Source organism: Dasypus novemcinctus, chromosome 8 (genome assembly GCF_030445035.2).
Source record: "Dasypus novemcinctus isolate mDasNov1 chromosome 8, mDasNov1.1.hap2, whole genome shotgun sequence".
NCBI lineage: Eukaryota > Metazoa > Chordata > Mammalia > Cingulata > Dasypodidae > Dasypus > Dasypus novemcinctus.
The window spans coordinates 36,636,230-36,654,144 of NC_080680.1; the positions used below are offsets into that span (position 1 = coordinate 36,636,230).

General features: G+C 38.3%; 1 protein-coding gene across 1 annotated transcript in view; it reads right to left on the reverse strand.

Moving 5' to 3' along the window:
* Positions 1–17,915, reverse strand: part of TMC1 (transmembrane channel like 1) — a 133,640-nt gene that overhangs the window by 80,292 nt on the left and 35,433 nt on the right. The window contains exon 5 of the mRNA XM_071216678.1: positions 454–544. Coding sequence (XP_071072779.1) covers positions 454–544 — 91 coding nt within the window. The remainder of the gene's footprint in view (positions 1–453; positions 545–17,915) is intronic.

Here is a 17,915-nt window from a genome sequence, read left to right on the forward strand (position 1 = left end):
GAAAAGAACATAATGGCAGACACAACAAAGCAGGGAGCAGAGGTTCCCAGCACCTCCTATAGAAGACAGAGAGCTGACGGGACAGGCAGGCACGACGAGCTGACGCAACAAGTTGATGCAACAAGAGACATGGGAGGTAAAACAGAATAAGACACAACAAAGCAAGGAGTGGAGAAGGCGCAAGTGATTAGACACTTCCCTCACACATTGGAAGTCCCAGGTTCAACTCCCAGTACCTCATGAAGAAACTCTGAAAGAAGACCCAACAAGTGAAAAATAACGAGGGAGTGGGGGAAATAAATAAATAAAATAAATCTTAAAAAAAAAAAAATAGACCAAATTGTAATGCCACAGATATACTATGAATATACTGTATGTATAGCTGTGCTTTATACATAATGCCTCCATTAAGAATTCATGTTATAAACCAAACTGAATAATGAAAATACTTACCTTGGCCATCATCATCTTAAAAGCAAACCATCGTTTTCCTTTTCCTTTCCCAAGAGCCCCTTCATTTTCACTCACAAATTTTTTCGCTTCTCTGAGAAAAGAAAAAAAAAATAAGGGATAAGTGGGGATGGGGTTGAGATTAGCAGAATATAGAGATAGTGGATATTCAATTTTATTAGGCCTATATTCTTAATCCTAGAACCTTCTAGACTCTTAATAATTTTTTTTTTATAATTGAGGGACTTGTAGGAGATGTGTAAGCTTTTTATTTTTAATTCTGGACAGAAAGAACTAGGTATTTTATTCTCACTTAATCAGCTAGAGTCATCGAAAAGCAAGAATTTATGCTAAATATCAAAGAACCCTAGTTTTCATTTCTAACACATAAAATTAACTCTGAAGTATGCTTAAGATTCTGGCAGCCAAAACGTTTCTCTAAAAATACTTTCATTCCTTTTCAAGGATAACATTTTTCTTTTTTCTGTTTTTTGAAAATAGGGCAGAGAGTTTAGGACAAATTGACATCAAACATACTTATTGATTGCGTACTTAATCCCATAAAAGAAATTATGTCTTAAAACAAAAAAAATCATACTTTGTGTAACAAATGGGACTGAGGAAAGAGGGAAGAAGAAAAGGAATGCTTTTGGTCTCACCTTTAAAAGGGGCTTCAAATTTAAATGTTAACACTGTTCCCCCAAATTTACACATTAACAGTATCATAGTATATGCATATGAGTGCTAAAAAAACATTAATTCACCAAAATGGATAATGTGAGCATGTTAAATATACAACAATTTTTGTTTGGTCATTTTTGTTGTTAATTTGCTTTTTATACATGAGGAGCATTGGAAAAAAAAAAAAAAATAGAAGTGGCCCAGACTTCTCTTGACCTCTTAGGGGTCATAGGGAGTATCGACTATTTGATGGAGAGTAGCCTCTGTCATGATAAGGACAGACAATCCAAACCTGGATTCTATAGGTGCAATGTTATCTTCAGTTGTTTGGACCCTGGAATGTGTGGTTTTACAGACAAGACTTCTCAACACATGACTATATATAAACATTTTATTAACATGCCGAGTAAACCTTAAAAAAATAAAGGATTGTTCAAAGATTTTTTTTGTAAGTTATTTCAGAGTATCGGTGTTAAACGCATGATTTGACTATACCCAGTGAACAACACATGACACACACCTGCTGACTTAGCCAGTTTTAGGGAAGAGTGCCTCATTTCTTACATACAAACACAAGCACAATCATCAAGATCCTCTTCAGTCATCAAACAGAAGCCCCAGATCAGTTCTTTGATGGTAGGGAAAATATTTTAACTGACTTGTACCTTCCATATCATTTACCACTGCTTTACCCATAAGACTTGCTTAATAAACTTAAACCTTCATGAAAATAGGGCTTAAACAGGATAGATGTAGACAGAGGAGTAATTTCTACATTGATTGATCCCTGAAGGCAAAGTCATTTCCAGATGTTGGGATTGTACTCTTAATTATTTGTCTTCCCAGAAACCCAGCAAGGCTGACTCCCAGAAAAGAAGAGTCACTAGACTGGCCTTATTTACATTTGACATGACCTCTGTTCTGGGAAGATCAATTGAAAAACAGTTTCTAAAATGTTCTAAACATTGTAAAGTGTTCAATAAAACCAATAAGAAAATTATAGAGGAGCAGATGTGGCTCAAGCAGTTGAGTTCCTGCTTCCCACATGGTAGGTCCCAGGTTTGGTTTCCAGTACCTTCTGAAAAAAACAAAAACAAACAATAAGCAAAATAAATGAAAAAAAAAAAAAAAAAACCAACTCAGGGTAGCCAATGTGGCTCAATGGTTGAACACTCACTTCCCACATACGAGGTCCCAGATTCCATCCCTGGCCCTTGGTACCTCAAAAGAAAAATTATAACTGGGTCTTATGGCTGGGTTTAATATGATGAAAACTCATCATATTTAAGCATTACCTGTGTGTTATAGGAATGATGAGACAGGACTAAGCATGGCATCTGGTAGAAACTTTATATACTGTTGAAATTATCTCAAATAAAAAGCAGGAAACTTGGCTTCTAAGCCAGCCCCTGTTATTTCTTCCTGTTTCTCATGCACATTTTTAAAGCTCTATACCCACGTTCATAGGTGTCCTGCTTTTCAGAGCAAAGCACGCTGATGCAGCATTCACACAAAATCCTGAGTGGAGTCTGGCACAGGTTCTTTCAGTTGCTACCTGGCATTTAACAGGTTAGGATTTCCCAACAAATTAACAATGGTCCAGAAATTTTTTCCTGCCTGCCTGGGTGGTTGTGAGAATAAGGTGAGATCATATATGTGAAGATGTTGAAGAGATGATTATACAGTCAACTCTGATTATTGTTTGTTTGGAAACCATGAATTTTTTCCAATGTGACTGACATATTACAGAACAAGGGGCATAACATGAATTTTGTGTTTGCATATGTGCCATTTTATCCATGAGAAACACTAGGTAAAGGCAGAAAACTGTACTCATGTGAACCTAGCAATGTAGGAATACACAAAATGCACATACCTCACATATCTACCAACTATCTCATTGCATGAGTTATCATCCACACCTATTCATATCTGATGATACCTTTTTTTACCTGATTTTGAATAGCCCTCCTTCCACCACTTCACAATAATACAAACTGGAGCTCTTCCAATGGCAGCTTCCATAAGCCAACTGCAAGTCTTTTTCAAGATAAAGTATCATATTTATTGTAATATTTATGTATATTTAACTATTTAACAGGCATAACACTGTGTTGCCATTTTAAAGTTCTTTTATTGTCACAACTTGGCATAGGGCATTGATTTTTAGGGAACCATTTGTTGTATGAATTGGCTATAAATAAACATTTTGATGTCAAGAATTTTGAAATTCATAAAACCTCGCATACATATGAGTAATCCATCATTCTCTATTACAATAAACATTTATATAAACCAAAATAAAAAGTTACTTGGGAGTAAAATCAAAATTTATTCTTCAAATGTAATTAAGTACATACTTTATGGGCATATTCACTACTCTGGATATTTAGAAGATAATAAAGGACATCATTGTGGCCTATTAGTCTTATCTTACTTTCTAAATGAATGGTCAATTAGAGAGTATGACCTTGTTCCAAGCCATCAGAGTATATAGAAATAGCCATTCTTCTCCACATTTCTGCCAAGATTTTTAAATTTAGGAGCTGATGGTTAAGTTACAAGACCTGAGCAAGTCAGGCCCTGAACACTGTTGCAAGTATCTCTGGACGTGGCTCCTCAGGAAATGGAGATTGGCTGTCACTGTGGGCCCCAAGGGGAGGGGAAAATTGATATTGAATGGATGGAACCAAGGTAAATGTGGGGACAAGAAAGGAGTTTCACGAGAGTACACAAGGATGAATATAAAACATGTAATATTACACCAAAAACATATAGGGGATGACAGACTAATAATGTAAACCATAATGTAAAACATAGGATAACTAAAAAATTTAGGAAACTGTATATCCTAAAGTATGGACCACAATGTAAGCACAGATGTCACCTTGTTTGAAAGCTATTGTCTTGGAGTCTGTACATCAGTTTCAGTAAATATGATATGAACAAGTTAAAAGATTATCGCTGTGAAAGGGAAAAGGTTTTATGGTGGATGTGTGGGAGTACTGTATATTGTATATATGAATTACTGTGATCTAGGGCTCCTGTGAAGAGAAGCTCAATAATTAGGAAAAAAGAAAAGAAAAAGATAGGATGTAGAATTTTTCGAAATCAATATGTATTCTATATCTAACCTTTAAACTCGTCGCTATATTCCATTTTACTATTAAGGGAACCTGACATTATATTGGGCTTCACTTTTCAAGAAGTTTTAGATCATAGAGTGGTTCAACAATGGGAGCGGAGGAATACTGGAATGGGATGTTATTGACAGGGGACATATGGTTGACAGGGAGTTATACAGGGCATGTGTCCAGGGTGCATGGAAATGTTTGGCTATACTCATAGTGGAAACAATTTAAAACAACAGCTGGGGGGGTACTGGGTTCCTGGCCGGGGACGGGGGGGGGGTTCTGTCAAGGTCCCTAGGGGAGCAGCAGCAGTCCCCCAGGTGCAATGGCAAGGACCAGGAAGGAATGAGGGTCCAACAGTGACCCCCTGATACTAATGACAATGCTTGTAAGCCTATACACCTGAAATAAGAACAAGGCCTAGAGCAACACTGTGCCTAAGAGTTCCCTCCTGACAGCCTCCGTGTTACTCAAATGTGGCCAGTCTCGAAGCCAAACTCAGCATGTAAATGCAATGCCTTCCTCCCAGCGTGGGACATGACACCCAGGGATGAGCCTCCCTGGCACCGAGGGATCACTACCAAGTACCAGCTGATGGCGTAACTAGAAAATGACCTTGAATTAAAGGTTCAACACAGACCAGCAGAATATCCCTGTCTACATATAAAAACAGGAGTTAAAAATGCTGTTTGACCTAAATTAAGGGGGAAATGGAAAGGACAAATGAGTTTATATGGCTATGAGTCTCGAAAAAAGAGTCTGGAGGTTATCAGAAGGATTGCCCTTATGCACACCTGAGCAGAGTCTCAGAGACAGATAAAGTAGATACAACCCCAGGTATTGGTTCTTTTGAGGGCTAAAGAGACCCACAGGTTCTATGGTCATGGCAGATGGAGTTCACTGCCATGTCAGTTGGCCCTTCTTTGGAGCTGGTGTTTCTGCGTGATGGAGCTGGACTCAGATGGGATCTCTTTTCACAAGCCTTTCATGCTACTTTACTGGAATTGTAGTTGGTGCTGGGGTTTAAGATATATCTAGGGGATTTGAATCTCTGGACTGACAATATGATAGCCAGGCCCTGAGCCTCAACAGACTTCAGCTCCTACACTCTGATTTATTGGACTTACCCCACTCAGCTAACATGGAGTTGAAGAATGTCAACCACCACACCATGGAGCCTAGAGTGCCTACAACTGAAAGCAGGAGGATTCCATCCAGTATCCATGTGGAATCTAAGCCCCCTCTTGACATAGATGTGGAATGGACACAACCAAGCCAATGTCCACAGGAAGGAGGAATACAGTAAGGATTAGAGTGGACTTAATGATATTCTATTCATGAACTATTGTGGTTAATAATCGAGAAAATGTGGCATTGGTGTGGAAAAAGTGGCCATGGTGGCTGCTGGGTGCGGGGAATGGGAGGAAGAGATGAGATATGGAGGCATTTTCGGGACTTGGAGTTGTCCTGGGTGGTGCTGCAGGGACAATTGCCGGACATTGTATGTCTTCCCATGGCCCACTGGATGGAACGTGGGAGAGTGTGGGCTATGGTGTGGACCATTGGCCATGGGGTGCAGCGATGCCCAGAGATGTACTCACCAGATGCAATGGATGTGTCATGATGATGGGGGAGAGTGTTACTGTGGGGGGAGTGGTGGGGTTGGGGCAGTGTGGGTGAATGGGGAACCTCATATTTTTTGAATGTAATATTTTTTTAAGAAATGAATAAATAAAAATTTTAAAAAATAAGAAAAAAGAAAAAAAATTAAAAAAAAAAGTTACAAGACTATTAAACTAGAAAAACTTAGAGGAAGGTCAGTATCGTAACCAAAATAAAATAACCATAAAATTAATTCTACATACTTTTAATAACACAGAATCCTACTGATATGACATTAATAAGGTTTTTGTCATTTATTAGAAACATAATTTTCTTTTGAACAATAAAAGCAGATTTTTATCATTTTAAGTAATTTCATACCTCTCTTTCAATCACTACACCTCCCCACCCTCAGCATATGTATACTGACTCTAGTTTTCAGACAAAAGTCTGGACTCCATGCTAGTCCATGTAATCTCATGGAAAGATTACTTCTTTTCCCTAATGCCCTAACCCTTCATCCATTTTTCAAGAACTCTTCATCCCCAAGTTCATACACAAGGGGGTCCCTCAACAGCTATTCTGGCTACTCCCTGCTCCTTGCTTCCCAACCCTGCCCAGAATTACTACTAGACTCAAATCATCAGAAATCTGGGGGATGAATTTCCAACATAGGAAGGGTCATGGCATGAGAAAAGGGAGAGAATAAGCATTTAAAAAAACAGATCTGATGCTCTTGGGAGGTAAGAATGTACTCTTGTAGGCTGATGGTCTAGAAGAAGGTGCACTGAGTTGGAAAGGTCAGAAACACAGGGAGAGGATATACCTTAGCAGTATATTCAGGGCCAACTTTTGCACTGGCAGGATTTCAGACACACAGAAAACTAGTATCACCTGACCCCCTCATCTGATAAGAGAAATTTCAGCACTTGAAGACAACATTCCTTATTGTACAATTAGAAACGCGGTATAAAAGGCAAATATCCAATATGGAGATAAATTGACCAATACTTATACTAACGTGCCAATGAAATTATCAAAATGTAAGAAATAAAGATCAGAATCTTCAGAAACTAAGACACAGACAATTTTGTTTTTCCTATAGATAATACATTTTCCTACCCATTTGTATTTATCAAGATAACTTAAAGTATTTTTTTCAATATGGCTAAGATGAAATAGGCTTTTGTGGATAGACTTTTGAATATCTATTGGCCTCAAACCACCAAAATGTCTGACTGAAAAATGTGTGTCATCTCCTTGAATCGCATTCAATGAAAGCCATCTGCCAAGACTGTAATCTGGTCTCTAGTTCTCAGAGCTCAAGTAAGCCCTCGTTCAATATGCACAGTTCTCTGAGCTGTAACCCCAGACTCAAGGATAAATAATTGAGTGAGGTCTATTTAATGACAATAATACCTGGCCTCATAATTCATTTATTAACCTCTTATGTTGATAATGAGCATAGTAAGGTTTTACGGACTTTCAAGAACACTGTCACAGTTAGTCAAAGAAGCACAGTCTGACTATCCTTACAAAATAGATAATTTACCATGACACATGATACAACCCTGATCACATTGGGGAGTTAGGGCATGCTATGCTGCCTTTGACACATTCTTGTCCCAGGAAACATGTTTCCTGTTTGGGTTAGGTTAAGTAGACTTTTCTTTTCTCTTGTTTTCCCTTTGATAGTATGATTGAGAAGCCAATTTATCACTCAGTTAAATGAAAGGCCTTTCATACGTTGTGTTTAGAGAAACTGCAATAAAAACTTCAACTCTTGACCACTTCCCAGTAAAGGGATCAGAAGGATGACAGACCTTTTCCAAATAAGTTCTGTCTTAAAAAAAAAAAAAAATTAACCTATAGTACAGAGAATTCTGAATATCCCTAAAATATTACAAATTAAAAGAAAGTTTGCTGGAAGAAAGTAATTGAAAGAAAGTTTAGGGAAGCAGACTTGGCCCAGTGGTTAGGGCGTCCGTCTACCACATGGGAAGTCCACGGTTCAAACCCCAGGCCTCCTTGACCCGTGTGGAGCTGGCCCATGTGCAGTGCTGATGCACGCAAGGAGTGCCTTGCCATGCAGGGGTGTCCCCGCATAGGGGAGCCCCATGTGCAAGGAGTGAGCCCTGTAAGGAGAGCCGCCCAGCGTGAAGCAAAGTTCACCCTGCCCAGGAATGGTGCCGCACAAATGGAGAGCTGACGTAACAAGATGACCCAAGAAAAAGAAACAGGTTCCCGTGCCGCTGACAACAGAAGCGGACAAAGAACACGCAGCAAATAGACACAGAGAACAGACAACTGAGGTAGGGGAAAGGGGAGAGAAATAAATAAATAAATCATTTTAAAAAAAGAAGAAAGTTTAAGTAATTGAAAGAAGTAAGAAGCTATTCTAATGTACAGAGATTAAAAATAAGGACCACAGGCCTCCTAAATAATGTAACTCCAAAATTACACTGGAAGAATGATTTAAAACCATTCCCAATACTAAAGAGATGATTCAAAGTGTGTTTTTAGAAAGGGGTGGCTGGGACAGTAGTTATAGTAGTTAAAATGCTCAGTTGCTTCGTCTGTAAAATGGAAATAATAATTGTAGCTATTTCATAAGATTGTTGTATGCTTTACGGGAAATAGTGTATATAACATATTTTGTTTCACCCATGGCAAATAGCAAGAGCACTATAAGTAACAGCCATTATTAAAAACAATAGTACTGGTAGGGGTGAATTTAAATTTTATGCTGAATCTCTAAAATACAAAGTGGAAAAACAACTAGATACTTGTAGACAAAGCTCTGCAGAAAATCAGCCCATTTCCCCTCAGATTGTTACCCCAATAAGATAAGACCACGGGCCTGATTCTCATGGGAATTGTTTTTGCTATTAAACGTGAAGTCAAGGATACCTATTATATCCACGCATGAGAGGGATTGCCCTAGCACACCTGCCGCCTTTCCTTGGGACCCACGAAAACATCCTGTGCTCAGGATCAGGTGAATAGTCTGGTAGCTAATGGAACTTCTGGTATATTCCTTCCACTATTGTCCTGAGCATATGTAAACATTCACTAGAGTCAGTATGATTCTGGAGGGCATGTTTTACGACACCCAGCACACCATGGTGGTATATCTGTCCCTGACAGGAAGGGAACAGGGTTCCTCTACTACAGCACACACAGACAACAGAAGAATTCTATGCATAGAACATCTTCCTGGGACTGAGATCTGCTGACTATGGGAAACCAACGTCCACTAGTGAAGGTGATCTTCCTCTGTCTCTTCTCCATGTGAGTAAAAGGTCTTTCCATCAGAAACCTCTGAGTTTTGCTTTCAGAGTGGGTTGACATCTCTTGAGGTGTTTCTCCCTCTGACAGGCATGGCTTTTATATGCTATTTCTTCTTTGTGGACTGCCCTTCTCCTCTGCTTTTCATTCTTTTCAGTTTTTAAAAGTCAGCCCAGCACCACATCTTCTCCATTAGGTCTTTCCTTTTCTTTCCAACCCTCTGCCCTAAAGCCCCAGGTCCTTATGATTTAACCTCTGCCCTTTCTGTGGTAGCTTTCCCACTGCATTGTTTTCTGGTCCATTTTCACCATTGCACTGGGATTTCCTGAAGGCAACGTCTATGTCTTTTATCCTTAATTTCCCATTACTTAATATAGCACCTGGCACAGCATTCAGTTTCAACAAATGCTATTTGAACACTATTAAAGGGAAAAAATGATAGTTGAGCCAGAGGGTTCCTAAACTGCTTACACATAGGAATCACCTGCGGGATCTTTTAAAAATTACAAGGTTTAGCACCCCACCTCCACTCCCTCACATTATAGTCTCTAAGGCTAGTACACAGCCATCAGCACTTTCTAAGCTCCCCAAATGATTCCAATGTGCTGACAAGTGTGGGGACCAACTCTGACACTAAACCAAATTCGATTTGCTGGTATTACTAAATTTACACTCATCAAACAATTGTTGGAAGGTTGGGCTAGAAAGCTATTTTATGACATATAATTGTTTTGGTGTCTCCTTGAATTAGGCAGTACTCTCCATATTTTGATGCTCAATAACCTGCCTTTGGTGATTAACTTGACTTTTCATGTCCCTAGCTCACTCTTTCCTTTATCTTATATCCTTCAAGGGTAACTAACTGACTATCTGAAAATGAACAAGGAAAACAAGCAAAAGAGATGCCTATGTATGTATGTATCCTCTTAGCCTAGACATCTGACTTATTTGGGGGCACCTCCTTTTTAGATAGATAGTGTCACTTCACAGATAACATATGTGTGTGTGTATATATATATTATGTTACCAACCCTCTAATTTTTTTTTAATCAGGAACAGAGCATCCTGCGCACTAAGACTTTTTTTTTTTTTTTTTTTTTGAGGCAACGGGGTCAGGGATTGAACGTGGGACTTCATATGTGGGAATCCAGTGCTCAATCCACTGAGTCACATCAGCTCTCCCACAAAGACTTCTTACGGCAACTTTTCACTAGCTCTGAGGACACTCGGAAATGTATCAAGGCCAGCTGCTGGTGTTAGTGAGTAGCTAAAGCAAAGCTGAAGTAGGTAAAAGTTGTAACAAACTACTACCCATAGATATTTTTCAGACTGAGGAAAACTTGCTTGTTCACTGAGGCTATGAACCAATGATGATTTTCATGGCTGGCTTAAATGTCAAATAAAGAATTAAACCCATTTTAGTCATACCCTAGAGGTCAGTCACATATCCCAGAGCAACTTCAGATGCAACAAAGAGAAACAACATAGTTGGACTTTAGTGGTTTAGTAAAAAATAAAACATACCAAAAATCCTTTCTACCAGCTGATTATTTCCTAACTTTTTTCTGTCCCTGATTTACCATTCAATTTACAGTAAATTTTTTGAATTAAAAAAAATTTTTTTGTATTATGATAGTAGTATAGAGTGGAGAGAAGAAAATACTACAAATTTCACAAGGAACTAAATGCTTGTGCTGTTTTAGATATTGACAGCAGCGTAAGGTGGCTTTTCCTCCACAGAAGGACACAAAAATATGTAAGATTGCACTATCAGCCACAGAGACAATGTACAACCAAATTACTATAATGGATTCTTACTCAGTGTGAAGTATTCTATAATGGTAGTTTTATTAAAAAAAAAACTCTGAATCTTTTTACTAAGCTCTATGGCAAGGATTATTTTTTTGCTTTGTCTTGCTTTTGCCAATTGAGTATACAATTAGGAACACTAATAACTGACCTAGCTCCTATCCTTAAGGCATCTAGGGATGCCCCAGTCTACTGTTATGCTGTTTGTGTGTGTGTGTGTGTGTGTGTGTGTTTTAGCAGAAATGAGATTTGGGGAGATAGAGAAATGAAAAACTTGACTGGTCTTTGGCCCTATTTTCTGGGGAAGCAACTTTGACTCTCTGGGAATTTCTCATGATAGGAGGGTCTATTGTTCTTCCTGGTGAGCCCAGGACCACAGCTGCTGGTTACAGGGTAGAGCCAGCCACACCTGAAGCTTTAGGGTGGGTTCTAGCCAGAGCAGAAAGACCACCTCCCAGCAGCCCACTTCCCCAACCTCTGGGAAGGAAAGGAGGGAGGGCTGCAGATTTTGAGTTCAACCACATGGACAATGATTCTGTCTATCATGTAATGAGACTCCATATAAATTTGGGACACTTGAAGTTCACAAGAGTTTCCATGATTAAAAAGACACATTGCTGTGCCAGGTAGGTGGGTGACACTTTCTGCCTCCATGTGGAGAGGACACAGAAATTCGTGTTGAGACCCTCCCAGAACTTGCCTTAGGCATCTCTTCTTTTGGCTTCTTCTTTGGATCCTTTCACTATAATAAAACTATAATCCTAAACATAGCAATTTCAGTGAGTACTGTGAGTCATTCTAGCAAAATACTGAATCCAAGGAGATGGTGGGAACCCCCAAATTTGTAGCCAGTTGGTTAGATGTGTAGGTGGCCTGGGCCTGTGACCTTGCAACTGGTGCCTGGAGGGCAATTTGTAGAGGATTACCCTGAACCTGTGCAGTCTGGCTTAACTCCTGGTAGTGAGAGTCAGAATTGAATTGAATTAAGTTACTGCATTATTTGCAGGTCACATCAGAAGTTGTTACTGAATTTTTTTTCCTAGTTTATAGGGAAGAATGTGACCTTAAAGCAACAAATGAATCCTAACATCAGGAGCCCAAGAGCACAAAGAAAAACTCTATCTAAAGCCTTACCTCAACTACTCTCATCACCAAAGATAACACAAGATGTTGGTGTTTCCTTTCTCTGCTTTACTGTTGGAAAATCATTCTCAGAAGTGGATAGAAAGAGCACCAAATATATAGATTGCTGTATATAGCTGCTAGAAAGGCCCATCCAAAAATTCTGAACAAAAGAAAAATTTGTTTTTTCTATTATTCCCTCAGTCCCCCCTATTATTTATTCAAAGTATTTGTTAAATGTATTTATATGCTCAGAATGTGCTAAGTGCTTTGGAAGAAACAAAGAATTGCAAGTTGAGTTGAATCCTATCTGAAGCTTAAATCCTATTAAGAAAAATGAGATATAGGCACATAAAATTATTACAAAACAACACAAGACAGCATTGAAGTGAAAAGGGAGAGGACAATGGTGGCTTTAGAGCTTGTTGAAAACCTTCTTGATGAGATAAGAATTAAGCTGGACATTAAAGGACTGATAGAATTTGAGTGGGCAGAAGAAGGCATCCCAGGCATTGGTTTGCAGGAATTTCCCTAACAAAGGAGATATTTCCACCATGAACCACACATACAATCTCATATTCTTAGATGTACTAACATTCAGCTCTTCACAAGGTCATCTACATGGCTTGGTAGACAGACTGTGCTAGTTTTGCTTGATTCATTTGCATTTTTGTCAAATGTGTTCCAATGAATTCTGCACATTGTGAAACAGAAGGATTGACAGGGCAGAGCCCCAGAGTGAAAAAAGCCATTTTGCTCTGGAAGTTTGGGTAAAATATTTCTGCATAATACCTGAGCACTCATATTTATACCCTGCTACACATCTAATTATTATGGAATATTCTTTCAAACTGTTGTGTGGTGGTATTTAGGAGCACTGAAGGCTTTAGTTTTTTTGTTGGAGCATAGTGTAGTCTATCTTTTGATCTGCGAGTGGGTTAAGACTTTAAAACAACAGAAATTCAGTTAGCCCTGCAAATAACCATGACTGACCAGGTAAATTTGATTGTTTGCCACATGGCAAACTTAGATCTGGTGAGGTCTTTCACAAGCACCTGGGAAACACAGCTTAGGTGAAATTACTCCCAGAGCACACTAAACTCTAAAGTGAACTAGTCTTCTGCTGAGTTAATTTGGAGTCTTAATATTTTAGTCTCCTTCCATAGCCTCTCTTCTGATCTTTCCTGATCCTTTTGGCCCAGCACCAATCAAGAAATATATTGTAACAGTATATGAGTAAAATATAAAATTTATTTATCTAAAGGGTTATGTATCTTTTTTGTAGAAAGCATCGCTAACAACACTTTGGAATAAGCAATTCATATTTTAAAATTTCTATTTTTCATGAATTACAAAAGGGAATCTTAGACACATTTTATTGGAAATATGAAACTGTTCCCCTTTCTTCCTTACATCAATTTAGTATGATTTTCTAACATGATGGTTTCCAAATATTTACTTTTAGTAGATGCATTTTAAAAGGGCTAAACCACTTGAATCTTATAGCAAACAGGCTTATCTAAACCCCCTAAACAGGATCTCACTTGCTATTCCTTGGTCATATATATATATATATAAAGATCTTCTAAAAATTGCCTTGGTTATTCTATTAACACAAACTAGAAAAAACAAGGGATTATCCTCAGAGTAAGTATCTTATCTGAGATCTACATGACACTCATAAAAAACAATACACATTTCTCAAGTTAATCCTACAAGTGTTTATTTTGTGCTTACCTGGTACATATTTGTTTCCTCTTACTGCTAACATATTATGAGAAATATATTGAAAAGCATTCCCAGATAATTGTTAATGATAATTAATATATTTCCCTTTTAATCACCTTTCAAGGATAACGGATTATATTATAAATAGCATAATAAATTGTGAAAATTAGCTGTTACTGAGAGCCGAAATTCTAAATAGTACAAATTTGGTAAGTTGCTATTTATGAAAAATTGTTGGGGAGGTAGGGTGTTCTAGCAAGCTGAGCAAACCGATTCAGTGGGTCTTACTATATATTATACATTGCTAATTCTGTAGAAAATAGAGTACAAGGAAATGCAATTATAAAGAAGATGATAGTAACCACACTTTATAAATCTGGAAGCAAACTATAGCACCTTCTCATGCCTAGGATTTATTAGTTTGAAGTGTAGTAATGATCAACTTACACTGTACTGCAAAAGAAAATTTGCTTATTCAAAATTTGTGGTTAATTGAATTTTGAATAAGTAGACATTTATGGAAGCTCATCAAGAAGACTGATTGCCAAGAATCTTGGAACACATCTTTAAGAAATAGCAGGTTTTAGACCCATTTTTCCAATGACTAATATCCTTCCACCAACCATCTGGGCTGAACTTCAGGCCTATTTAACTAGACCCTGAGTTTGAGGTAGGTGCATGTAGTATGATATCATTGATGAATTCCAAAAAGAAATATCGGATTATGTTTGTAAACTGATCTTTTCCTCTGGGCATGTTAGATTCAATTGGATTCATAGGTTTACTTGATTAAGTAATTATGTAAACCTCTTGTGCCAGTAGGGCGTTGAGTCCCCACCCACCAAAAGGCAGGGACTCACAGATAAAAGACAGGGCAAAGGATAGAGTTGAGGGCTTTTACTGTTGGAATTTTGATGTTGGAGTTTGATGCTGAAGTCTTAAGCTGGAGCCCCAGGGAGAGAGACAGAGCCTTTTGCCTGATAGTCTACAGCTGACCTTGTGAAGAAAGGCAAAGCCTCAAGAGCTTCATAGTCTACAGCTGACCTTGTGGAGAAAACAGAGGAGCTTAGCCCAGAGGAACCCAGGAGACCTGAACCCTCGTAGACATCAGCAGCCATCTTGCTCCAACACCTGAAAATAGACTTTGGTGAGGGAAGTAACTTACACTTTATGGCCTGGTATCTGTAAGCAACTACCCCAAATAAATACCCTTTATAAAAACCAACCAATTTCCAGTATTTTGCATCAGCACCCCTTTGGCTGACTAATACAGTACAAGAGTCAAAAATGTCTTCACAACTCGCTAAAATAGATAGGAACAGTAGCCCAGTGGGCCACCTGAAAAGCTTGCCAAATCTGGGCTAAGAATAGAAACTCTCCAGGTAATTATGGTGAAATGTCACAGTAGCTAAGAAAGATGAAATGAATCATGAAAACAGATAAAGGAGGAGGATTTTTGATATACAAAAGTATATTTATCCCATTTATTTCAGAGCTGAATATCATTAACAAATTTTAAAAAGTCTCAAATATATGCGAGTCCCAAGGGAAAAAAAAGATTTTTAAAATTGGTTCCCTTTCAGTATACTTTAAGGGAGAATTTCAAAGTCTTATTCACTAACGACAATAATTTTCTAGGCACTTATAATCATATAGCAAATAGTAATAGAAGTACTAAGGCAGGAAGAATTGTCAGGGATATTTTTCTTGTTTAATAGAAATATATAAGGTGCATTGCTGAGCTTTACTGGTTAGAAAGACTCATTCAAATGCTGTGAAATGCTGAAACAGGCAATTGTGACCAATGAACTCTAATATGAATTATATCCAGAAATATTTCTAACCTCAATCAAGAATTGATTTCTCTTGAAAAAAAATTTTTTTGCCTCTTTAAGATAAATTTTTAAAAGAGAGATTAGACCAGAGAAGGAGGAGAAGAGAGGAAAAAGATGGAAATTCTCTGTACTGTACCTGCTAACCAATTTGGGAGGAAATTCTGGACTATAAACGGAAGGACCTTTAACAGGGTGTTAAGATAAAAGCTAGGATGAGATGTTGCAAGTGCACTTTGGACCTTTATCTGGAGTCCTGAAATTATCAAAGAATATCCTTCTCAGAGGCAGCTCTAATTCAAGCATTTCATTGTTGATTATAGATTGACTAAAAGAAATATGTAATAATATGACCCAGTTATTTTTTCTTTAGCGTTTACCTTCAGTTGTTCTAGATTAAGTTTCTTCTAGCATAAATAGGTTAGCCAAAGGGAATTGACAGATTTCCCTAGTAGGGCAGCATCACTAGAATGTACCTGCTGGGCTCACATGAGCAGTGGATTTCAGGAATTTTGAGGGCTGGTTGTTAAACCCCAGTTAGCCTGAAATTCCACACAGTTAAGAATATTTACACTACGGAAATAGGCAAATGCTACTAATCATGTCTTTTAACCAGCAAACTCCTGTCCTTTATTCATATATTAATATTTATCCAAGGCCCTAAAAGTCAGTCAAGTTAATGATTCTCTTGGTTTCTCTTTTTGTTGGACAGGCAGCCCTTTGAGTGCCATTGTAGGGCATTCGTTAACATTCACTCACACAGGAAACATTAATTGAATGCCTAAAATTTACAAAGCACTAGGCTAAGACCCGAGGAAATGAAGAGCTATAATTCTTCCCTATATTTAGGAGCTCAAAATCTATGCTGAGGGGAAAAAGATTTACATACAATTTCAAAAATGTAACACAAAGCAGCATAACAAGAGAGTCACTTTCTATTAAAGCAGGTAGAGGATGGACCTCAGAAGAGAGAGAATAATTTGAAAAGGAGATAGAACTCCAGTCTGGAAGAAGCAAAGGACACAGGAAAGTGGAAAGAAAACTGGAACGAAGTGAGAAAATGTTCATGACTTGTTCAAAGAAGAAGATTAAACTCATTTCATTGGAAAATTTGGTTTGAATGAGAAATAGTATGGCACAACAAAAAAGCATGAGGTTTTGGAGATGGATAAACCTGGATTTAATCATTACCTTGATAGTTACTAGCTGTGTAAGAAGTCTCCTCCTATGTCATTCTCACATTACTAAAATGGGATAATAACTTCCACTTTCAAGGTTCTTATGAGAATTAAATGAGTTAATATGTGCAAAATTTCCTAGCACAGGATCTGACACATAGTGTCAAAAAATCTATCACTTGGTGATAATTTTGTCCATCTCCAAAACTTCAAGGTCATCATCATCAATAACTAATGAGGGGAAGCAGAGTTGGCTCAACTGACAGAGCATCTGCCTACCACATGGGAGGTACACGGTTCAAACCCCAGGCCTCCTTGACCCGTGTGGAGCTGGCCCACATGCAGTGCTGATGAGCACAAGGAGTGTCATGCCATACAGGGGTGTCCCCCATATAGGGGAGCCCCAACGCGCAAGGAGTATGCCCCATATGGAGAGCCACCCTGTATGAAAAATGCACAGCCTGCCCAAGAGTGGTGCCGCACACATGGAGAGCTGACCCTGAAAGATTATGCAACAAAAAGAGACACAGATTCCTGGTGCCACTGACAAGAATGCAAGCAGACACAAAGAACACATGGTGAATGGACACAGAGAGCAGACAACGTGGGGGTGGGGGGGGGGGAGGAAGGAGAGAAATAAAAAATAAATCTTTAAAAAAAAACTAATGAGACATCTATTTGGAAAGGGAGCTGGAAGTCAGGTTGTGGAGTACACACTGAATTTTTAAAGCAAAAACTTCTAAATTTTGTTACTGGGAAGACATTGAAGACTTTGAACATGGAGATGACATGTTTGAAGTGGTATTTAAAAAAGAGCACCCTGGCTATAGTGCATGATCATGGACTTTGGCATATTTGATTTCTGCAATGTAAATTAATGTAATTTAAACCATTCAAGTTCCTACTGGGGTGGATGGAACTCCATAGACGGTAAATAAGCTATTAGCTTATAAAATTCAGGTGACACTCACAAGCAGAGCCAACTTCATGAGCCTGCAACCTGTGCAGTCACACTGGGCTCCATACACAGAATGGCCCTATCCTTGATTTAAGGTTCTGCTGTTGCCATCTTGAACTCCTTAATAACTGAAATT